The sequence below is a fragment of the Nerophis ophidion genome, linkage group LG03, assembly GCF_033978795.1.
Source record: "Nerophis ophidion isolate RoL-2023_Sa linkage group LG03, RoL_Noph_v1.0, whole genome shotgun sequence".
NCBI classification, from domain to species: Eukaryota; Metazoa; Chordata; class Actinopteri; order Syngnathiformes; family Syngnathidae; genus Nerophis; species Nerophis ophidion.
The window spans coordinates 2,891,532-2,900,860 of NC_084613.1; the positions used below are offsets into that span (position 1 = coordinate 2,891,532).

The 9,329-nt window shown below is 45.0% G+C and overlaps 1 protein-coding gene across 2 annotated transcripts in view; it reads left to right on the top strand.

Annotated features, from left to right (window-relative positions):
* Positions 1-7,883, top strand: part of LOC133548960 (RNA-binding protein 25-like) — a 29,230-nt gene extending 21,347 nt beyond the window's left edge. For both annotated transcript variants that reach the window (XM_061893929.1, XM_061893930.1), the window contains 7 exons: positions 1,697-1,770; positions 1,858-2,008; positions 2,089-2,743; positions 2,814-3,115; positions 3,190-3,288; positions 7,388-7,435; positions 7,498-7,883. In XM_061893929.1, the coding sequence (XP_061749913.1) occupies positions 1,697-1,770; positions 1,858-2,008; positions 2,089-2,743; positions 2,814-3,115; positions 3,190-3,288; positions 7,388-7,435; positions 7,498-7,590 (1,422 nt within the window). In that variant the 3' untranslated portion in view covers positions 7,591-7,883. The remainder of the gene's footprint in view (positions 1-1,696; positions 1,771-1,857; positions 2,009-2,088; positions 2,744-2,813; positions 3,116-3,189; positions 3,289-7,387; positions 7,436-7,497) is intronic.
* Positions 7,884-9,329: the final 1,446 nt, after the last annotated feature.

Below are 9,329 nucleotides of genomic sequence, written 5' to 3' on the forward strand. Positions count from 1 at the left end.
AAAAAGTTGCATACAATTAATTGTAGTCCTGGGCTGATAAATCAAGTCAATTGAACGACAAAATGAAAATGAACTTTACAACTTTGCCCACGTTGATACATTTTTATGTTGGTGTGTTTCTTTTGTTTGTTTCTGACTTTCAAAATGGATACAAGAGGCATCTCTCTGCCCATTGCCCTTAGCTTCTGAGCACATTTATTTATTTAAAAAGCTGTACTTCAGGATGTTCAATATTCTTTGAAGTGCAATTTTTGCAAACAGATTGAGAGTTTTTGTTTTTGCATATTGTTTAACTATTGATCTTCAAATTACAATGGTTATAAATACTACCTCATCCATCCATCCATCCATTTACTACAGCTCTGTCCCTTTTGGGGTTGCGGGGGGTGCTTGAGCCTATCTCAGCTGCATTCAGGCGGAAGGCGGGGTACACCCTGGACAAGTCGCCTCCTTATCGCAGGGCCAACACAGATAGACAGACAACATTCACACTCACATTCACACACTAGGGACCATTTAGTGTTGCCAATCAACCTATCCCCAGGTGCATGTCTTTGGCGGTGGGAGGGGCCTATCCCCAGGTGCATGTCTTTGGAGGTGGGAGGGGCCTATCCCCAGGTGCATGTCTTTGGCGGTGGGAGGGGCCTATCCCCAGGTGCATGTCTTTGGAGGTGGGAGGGGCCTATCCCCAGGTGCATTTCTTTGGAGGTGGGAGGGGCCTATCCCTAGGTGCATGTCTTTGTAGATAGGAGGAAACCCACGCAGTCACGGGAAAAACATGCAAACTCCATATAGAAAGATCCCGAGCCCGGGATTGAACTCAGGACCTTCCTGTTGTGAGGCACGTGCACTGACTTACTCAGTGGCCTTGTGGGTAGAGTGTCTGCCCTGAGATCGGTAGGTCGTGAGTTCAAATCCCGGCCGAGTCATACCAAAGACTATAAAAAAGGGACCCATTGCCTCCCTGCTTGGCACTCAGCATTAAGGGTTGGAATTAGGGGTTAAATCACCATAAATGATTCCCGGGCGCGGCACCGCTGCAGCCCACTGCTCCCCTCACCTCCCAAGGGGTGATCAAGGGTGATGGGTCAAATGCAGAGAATAATTTCGCCACACCTAGTGTGTGTGTGACAATCATTGGTACTTTAACTTTACTTTAACTTTTAACCCCTGTTGCACCGTGCTGCCGATATACTACATCAATATATACATATACAACAATACTACATCAATGAAAAATATTTTTATTGCATTTGAAAGTGGTACCTTGCATTATTTGTATATATTATGATTACATTAGTGCTTAACCTGGCCATAGTTGATGTAAACTTTAACTATTGAACATTATCATTGTCAAATGCAATGAGTTTGGACTGTACACACAATTGTATGCTTTTGACTAGATGTAATAATGATCTATTACATTTCTTTTAAGTTGCATTAAATTAAATGTTTGATACCTTCAGAAACCCTGAAATATAAGGGATTTTTTAACTTATTGTTTGATGTAAAAGAAGTCAGTCATTGTTTAACATGCTACAGTGTCATAACTAAACTGGTCTACCTCCCGCTCATGTGTGCTGTAACAACACAAACTGTACCGATTCAACTTTTATGCTGCTTGTTCAGTACTGTCATTGATGTGGGATACATTATAGTGGTCTATAAGCAATGCAGTGTCTTTCTTTCTTCTCAGATAAAAGAAGCCAAAAGACTAAAAGAATTCCTGGAGGACTATGACGACGAGCGAGACGATCCCAAATACTACAGGTGATTACCTTGTTGCCTTTTTAGGTCTTGTAACTTTTCAGAAGGTTCCTACCTTTTGTCAACTTCTGTCTCATTCCCTCCCAACAGGGGCAGCTCTCTGCAGAAGCGACTGAGAGACCGAGAAAAGGAATCAGAAATGGACGACCGAGACCGAAAGAGGGAAAAGGAGGAGCTGGAGGAGATTCGACAGAGGCTTCTGGATGAGGGTCACCCAGACCCTGACGCTGAGCTGCAGAGGGTGAGTCCAGCAGGAGGCCTCTCCTGGCTCGTTTAAATGAGAGCCGCATTCAGCTTCTCCCCTTCCTGTGCGGCCTGTAGTTGGAGGAGGAGGCGGAGCGCAAACGAAGGCCTCCTCCGAAGTTGGAGCCTGAGGTGAAGGTCAAGCAGGAGAAGTCCCACCGGGATCGGGACAAAAGAGGATCTGCAAAACCCGTGGAGCCGGCGCCTCGAGAGCGACAGCACCAAGAGCGGCAGCACCAGGAGCGGCAGCACCAGGAGCGGCAGCACCAAGAGCGACAGCACCAAGAGCGACAGCACCAAGAGCGACAGCACCAAGAGCGACAGCACCAAGAGCGACAGCAGCAAGAGCGACAGCAGCAAGAGCGACAGCACCTAGAGCGACAGCACCTAGAGCGACAGCACCAAGAGCGACATCACCAAGAGCGACAGCACCACTTGGACGAGGAGGTAGTTGAGCGGAGGCAGGAGGAGGAAATGGTGGTGGATGAGGAGATGGAGGAGGAACAGCATGTCGCCCACAATGGTGGGGATTCGCCAGAGACTAAGCTGCTCCTCAAACCCCTCATGCGACCAATCAATACCGCTCCCTCTGTGTCCTCTGCCAGCGGGAATGCAACCCCAAACACACCTGGCAACGACTCCCCCCACGGCATCATCATTCCAGGCGAGAACACGCCTGAGGTGCAACCTCTCGAGGAGCACCGGCCCAAGATTGGCCTTAGTCTGAAACTGAGTGGGTACTCGCAGCAAAGACGAGTGTAAAACATCTCGACACTGTCCAACTCCTCCTCCTTGCTTTTCAGATTCCACCAACAGCCCGAGCCAGCTCAACGCTGTCAAGCGGAAGAAGCTGTCCGCCGGGGAGAGCGTTTTCAACAAGTTTGACGAGGAGGAGGCGGACGAGCAGCCTCGCAAGAGGAAGCTGGTCCCCCTCGACTACGGCGACGACGACAAGAACCTGGGCCTGGACGGGGCGGATATCTCGGGGGGCAAGGGCGGCGGCACCGAAGAGAAGCGCAAGAACATCAGGAGCCTTATAGAGAAGATCCCCACCGCCAGGCCGGAGCTTTTCTCTTACCCTCTAGACTGGTCCATGGTGGATTCGGTAAAAAGACACTTGGCGAACATCCACTTGTAACCGGCAGCTCATCAATAATCACTGTCTTGTCGTCACTGCAGACTCTGATGGATCGACGCATCAAACCGTGGATCAATAAGAAGATTATTGAATACATCGGGGAAGAGGAAGCCACGCTAGTCGAGTTTGTTTGTTCAAAGGTTAGATTTTCAAGTTCTTTCCAACAATTCCACTGGGGCTGCACATAAAAAGAACTAAATTATTACCTTGATTCATAATAACATGCAATCTCATTTCTACACCACAGTGTTTGGTTTACTTAATGGGACCTACGATCATTCTAATCCACATTTACCACGCTTCCCTGTGGGCTACATAGGGATGGCCGATACGGCCTAAAATCTATGTTGTGATATTTATTGCAGCCCTTGCAGTAACAATAGATATCACCTTATACTTTATAAATGGTTGGTTTATATAGGCTAGTAAGGTAAAGTTTTGTACCTGACAAGTTTCGGCTACTTTGCTTCTGCAGCCTTCATCACAGGTGTCACGTGATGTTAGCGTGACGTCGTCTGTGACGGGATGGAAAAATACATACAACACGACACAGACGACGACATCCTAACATCACGTGACACCTGTGATGAAGGCTGCAGAAGCAAAGTAGCCGAAACTTGTCAGGTACAAAACTTTACCTTACTACTAGCCTATATAGATCAACCATTTATAAATACCGTATTTCCTTGAATTGCCGCCGGGGCGCTAATTAATTTAAAACCTCTTCTCACTCCGGCGTTTACCAAAGGTATGCGGTAAATTTAGGCCTGCGCTTATAAATTTGAGTGTGATGTAAGGATACCATCATGAAAAGCACGTTTAATAAAAAAAACGTTATTATGGTCTTACCTTTACTTATAAATGAAGTCCATGCGCAGCTCCTTCTGATCAAAAGCATCGATAATTTGTTTATAGAAGTCTTCCTTATCTTTCTTCAGTTTTAAAAGCCTCTCTGTCTCGATGGAGATCTTCCTTTATTACCTCCTGCTTCGATTGAAAGTCAAGTTTAGAAAACTGTTTTATTTTAGATATGTAATCCTCCATGTTAAAGGTGCAAGCGAGAGGAAAAAATGAACGATCACTGCTCACTCTTGCTGCTTGTTGTCACTTCTTCTGCAGCCGAGTAGTCGCAAGAAGGATCACTAGCACCCTCTACCACCAGGAGGCGGGAGTCATTTAATGGCTCATATTTGACACACGCAGCTATGGTATATTAATAAAACATAGCTGCTTACTGTTCTTTTTAGCATATTCAATAGCTTGGACCTTAAATCCTACTGAATAGCTCTTAATCTTCTTCCCTTTATGTGATTTTAAATGATTGAAATCAGCCTCCTCCATTTTGAAAATGATGACAGGTGAAGTGTCACTCGTGACGTGACGAGTTTGACCCGGTGGAAATTCTAGACATGCGCTAATAAAAATAATATTTTGCGAAACGAGTTTGGCCCGGCAGTAATTCTAGGCAGGCGCATACTATATACCCGGCGGCAATTCAAGGAAATATGGTACACATCAGCAGGCTAAATGAACCTCTTCAACATATAACTATATACTATTTGCCATATAAAATAGTAAAACCTTTTCAAAAGGGTTTACAAAGTCTCCTAATTTGGCTGCTGAATTATTCAGTAACATTGTGTCATTTCCAGTTGTTTTTTTTACCACATTATTATAAATATTCTTGCTAATTTACTGTTCGTATCGGGTTACTTTTTGCACTAATGTTGAAATCTAAGAAGCATTTGTTCTTCTCTACAATAGTTTTGGGCGATACAGCAAATTTGATTATCGATCTAAAACCAAGTACTTACAGGGGCAGTGTTAGTCATACCGATTTTTATACTAAAACTTTTTCAGGATCAATAAATGATACGATCTTTGATCACATCTGTCGTGATGTGAATGATTTTTGTATAGCGCTTTTCTCTAGTGACTCAAAGCAGTTTACATAGTGAAACCCATTTTCTAAGTTCTATTTCAAAGAGTGTGGGTGGCACTGGGAGCAGGTTGGTAAAGTATCTTGCCCAAGGACACAAGAACTGTCACTTGGCATGGTCGCTCTACCAACTGAGCCATGTCGCCCCGTAGTCCAACATCATCCTAAATTAATATTTGGGTTATTTCCTTATTCCCTTTAATGAAGCTGCTAAATAACGAAACTAAAGCAAAAAGTACTATTAGCTTTTTCCCGAGTGTAACAATAATAAAAATGACAAATGTTTAAGTGATCATGAAAAATATTGATCCATTTTCATTGTAGTTCTATGTCCTCTAGTCAACAGATATTTATTTGGCGGCGTGGAGGCGAGGGTTTGTGATTCAGAAGCTGCACTGTGGAGGAACTTTATTGGCTAGTGAGGACGCCACAGTGCTTTGTTTGCATCTTACTGTCAGATTTGGGAGCCAGAGCTAGAATGTGTCATCATGGGGCGGTACTGCTCGGTTGGTAGAGTGGCCGTGCCAGCAACTTGAGGGTTTCAGGTTCCATCTCCGCTTCTGCCATCCGAGACACTTTACCCACCTGCTCCCAGTGGCAGCCACACTGCTTTAAATGGAACTTAGATATTGGCTTTCACTATGTAAAAGCACTTTGAGTCACTAGAGAAAAAGCGCTATATAAATATAATTCCCTTCACATCATCGTGCATTATCAGGATGTAACGTTAATATTGAAATCTCCATCGTCGGCCAAATTTATATCATTTAATTTTTTTATATCACCAACCTGATCTTGAGATATTATGTATTGGATGTGCTTTGGTGTACATTTTGCTCCACAGTCACATTTTAGCCCCCTTTCTTCGTTTTGAGAGGGCGGTCCTTTAATAATGCAAATGAAAACTCTCTAAACCCCGGCGCCTCAAACCCATCCATCCATCTTCTTTCGCTTATCCGAGGTCGGGTCGCGGGGGCAGCAGCCTAAGCAAGGAAGCCCAGACTTCCCTCTCCCCAGCCACTTTGTCCAGCTCCTCCTTGGGGATCTCGAGGCGTTCCCAGGCCAGCCGGGAGACATAGTATTCCCAACGTGTCCTGGGTCTTCCCCGTGGCCTCCTACCGGTTGGACGTGCCCTAAACACCTCCCTAGGGAGGCGTTCGGGTGGCATCCTGACCAGATGCCCGAACCACCTCATCTGGCTCCTCTCCATGTGGAGGAGCAGCGGCTTTACTTTGAGTTCCTCCCGGATGGCAGAGATTCTCTAGTCGGTTGGTAGAGCGGCCATGTCAGCAACTTGAGGGTTGCAGGTTCGATTCCCGCTTCCGCCATCCTAGTCACTGCCGTTGTGTCCTTGGGCAAGACACTTTAGCCACCTGCTCCCAGTGCCACCCACACTGGTTTAAATGTAACTTAGATATTGGGTTTCACTATGTAAAGCGCTTTGAGTCGCTAGAGAAAAGCGCTATATAAATATACTTCACTTCACTTCACTTCATCTCTAAGGGAGAGCCCCGCCACCTGGCGGAGGAAACGCATTTGGGCCGCTTGTACCCGTGATCTTGTCCTTTCGGTCACAACCCAAAGCTCACAACCATAGGTGAGGATGGGACAGGTAAATTGAGAGCTTTGCCTTCCGGCTCAGCTCCTTCTTCACCACAACGGATCGATACAGCGTCCGCATTACTGAAGACGCCGCACCGATCCGCCTGTCGATCTCACCATCCACTCTTCCCCCACTCGTGAACAAGACTCCCAGGTGCTTGAAGTCCTCCACTTGGGGCAGGGTCTCCTCCCCAACCCGGAGATGGCACTCCACTCTCAAACTATCACAATGTATCTTTTTCAAATGTACAAGGTTGAAATAATGTGCAGTTTTTCTTATTTAAAATATTATATAAAATATTTTCTTATTTAAAATATTAAATATCTTATTTAAAACCTTTACACTAAAATAGGATCAAGACAAGAGCAGCATTAAAAAAATCTCAATTTGAAGCACAAAGCAGAATTTTTTTTATTTTACTTTTTTTTATGTGAAACAATATTTGTACTATTTTTATTTATTTATTTTTAATCTGTATATATTGGTATCGGTAATTAAGAGTTGGACAATATCGGCAATATTGACAAAAAGGCCAGTATCAGACATCTCTATCAAACAGTTAACATTTATTAACACGCATAAAAGTGCTGTCATTTGGTATGTCTACAGTCTCAATTTGAATAACGAAAACAAGTTTTTGCAGAATTGTGCAACCCTAAAGACGCTTTACTTTTTATTTTGCGTCCTTTGTCCCCAGGTGATGGCGCACAGCACTCCTCAGGGTATTCTTGATGACGTCGCCATGGTAAGTCACGCTTGTCTTTCTTTGCCACAGCATGACCACGCCTCCTCCTCCCGTGTGTTCAGGTCCTGGACGAGGAGGCGGAAGTCTTCATCGTTAAAATGTGGCGGCTGCTAATATACGAAACCGAGGCCAAGAAGATTGGATTGGCGAAGTAAAGTGTAGACGTACTCTACGAGCCGCTTTTTCGCTCACAGTCCGGAAAGCTTGCCAACGTTGGGCCTTAGACTCCTTCCACTTTTGTCAGCGAGCAGCCGCCGGTGTGGGCTGGGCAGCGGAGTGTGATCTGTGAACACTTGTTTGCCACGCCACATTGCATGGGGAGACTTACGTTGTATTTTTGTTGAGGTTCTGAGAGGAAATTGTATTTTACCTTCTGTTCTCCAATCATTCAGCCACGTTGAAGCCCCGCTCAACTGTGTGACCTAATAAATAAGCTTTTTTAAGAAAACCTTTCATCATTCTTATTTCATTAAAATTTCAAATACCGTATTTCCTTGAATTGCCGCCGGGGCGCGAATTAATTTAAAACCTCTTCTCACTCCGGCGCTTACCAAAGTCCATCCATCCATCTTCTTACGCTTATCCGAGGTCGGGTCGCGGGGGCAGCAGCCTAAGCAGGGAAGCCCAGACTTCCCTCTCCCCAGCCACTTTGTCTAGCTCTTCCCGGGGGATCCCGAGGCGTTCCCAGGCCAGCCGGGAGACATAGTCTTCCCAACGTGTCCTGGGTCTTCCCCGTGGCCTCCTACCAGTTGGACGTGCCCTAAACACCTCCCTAGGGAGGCGTTCGGGTGGCATCCTGACCAGATGCCCGAACCACCTCATCTGGCTCCTCTCCATGTGGAGGAGCAGCGGCTTTACTTTGAGTTCCTCCCGGATGGCAGAGCTTTTCACCCTATCTCTAAGGGAGAGAACCAAACTCATTTGGGCCACTTGTACCCGTGATCTTATCCTTTCGGTCATGACCCAAAGCTCATGACCATAGGTGAGGATGGGAACGTAGATCGACCATTAAATTGAGAGCTTTGCCTTCCGGCTCAGCTCCTTCTTCACCACAACGGATCGGTACAACGTCCGCATTACCAAAGGTATGCGGTAAATTTAGGCCTGCGCTTATAAATTTGAGTGTGATGTAAGGATACCATCATGAAAAGCACATTTAATTAAAAAAAAAAACGTTATTATGGTCTTACCTTTACTTATAAATGAAGTCCATGCGCAGCTCCTTCTGATCAAAAGCATCGATAACTTGTTTATAGAAGTCTTCCTTATCTTTCTTCAGTTTTAAAAGTCTCTCTGTCTCGATGGAGATCTTCCTTTATTACCTCCTGCTTCAATTGAAAGTCCAGTTTAGAAAACTGTTTTATTTTCGATATGTAATCCTCCATGTTAAAAGTGCAAGCGAGAGGAAAAAATAAAGGATCGCTGCTCACTCTTGCTGCTTGTTGTCACTTCTTCTGCAGCCGAGTAGTCGCAAGAAGGATCACTAGCGCCCTCTACCACCAGGAGGCGGGAGTCATTTAATGACTCATATTTGACACACGCAGCTACGGTATATTAATAAAACATAGCTACTTACTGGACCTTAAATCCTACTAAACAGCTCTTAATCTTCTTCCCTTTATGTGATTTCAAATGATTGAAATCAGCTTCCTCCATTTTGAAAATGATGACAGGTGAAGTGTCACTCGTGACGTGACGAGTTTGACCCGGTGGAAATTCTAGGAATATGATAATTATTTGGCGAAACGAGTTGACCCGGCGGAAATTCTAGACATGTGCTAATAAAAACAATATTTTGCGAAACGAGTTTGTAATTCTAGGCAGGCACATACTATATACCTGGCGGCAATTCAAGGAAATATGGTATGGTTGAGTAAAAGTGAATTGTTTAAAC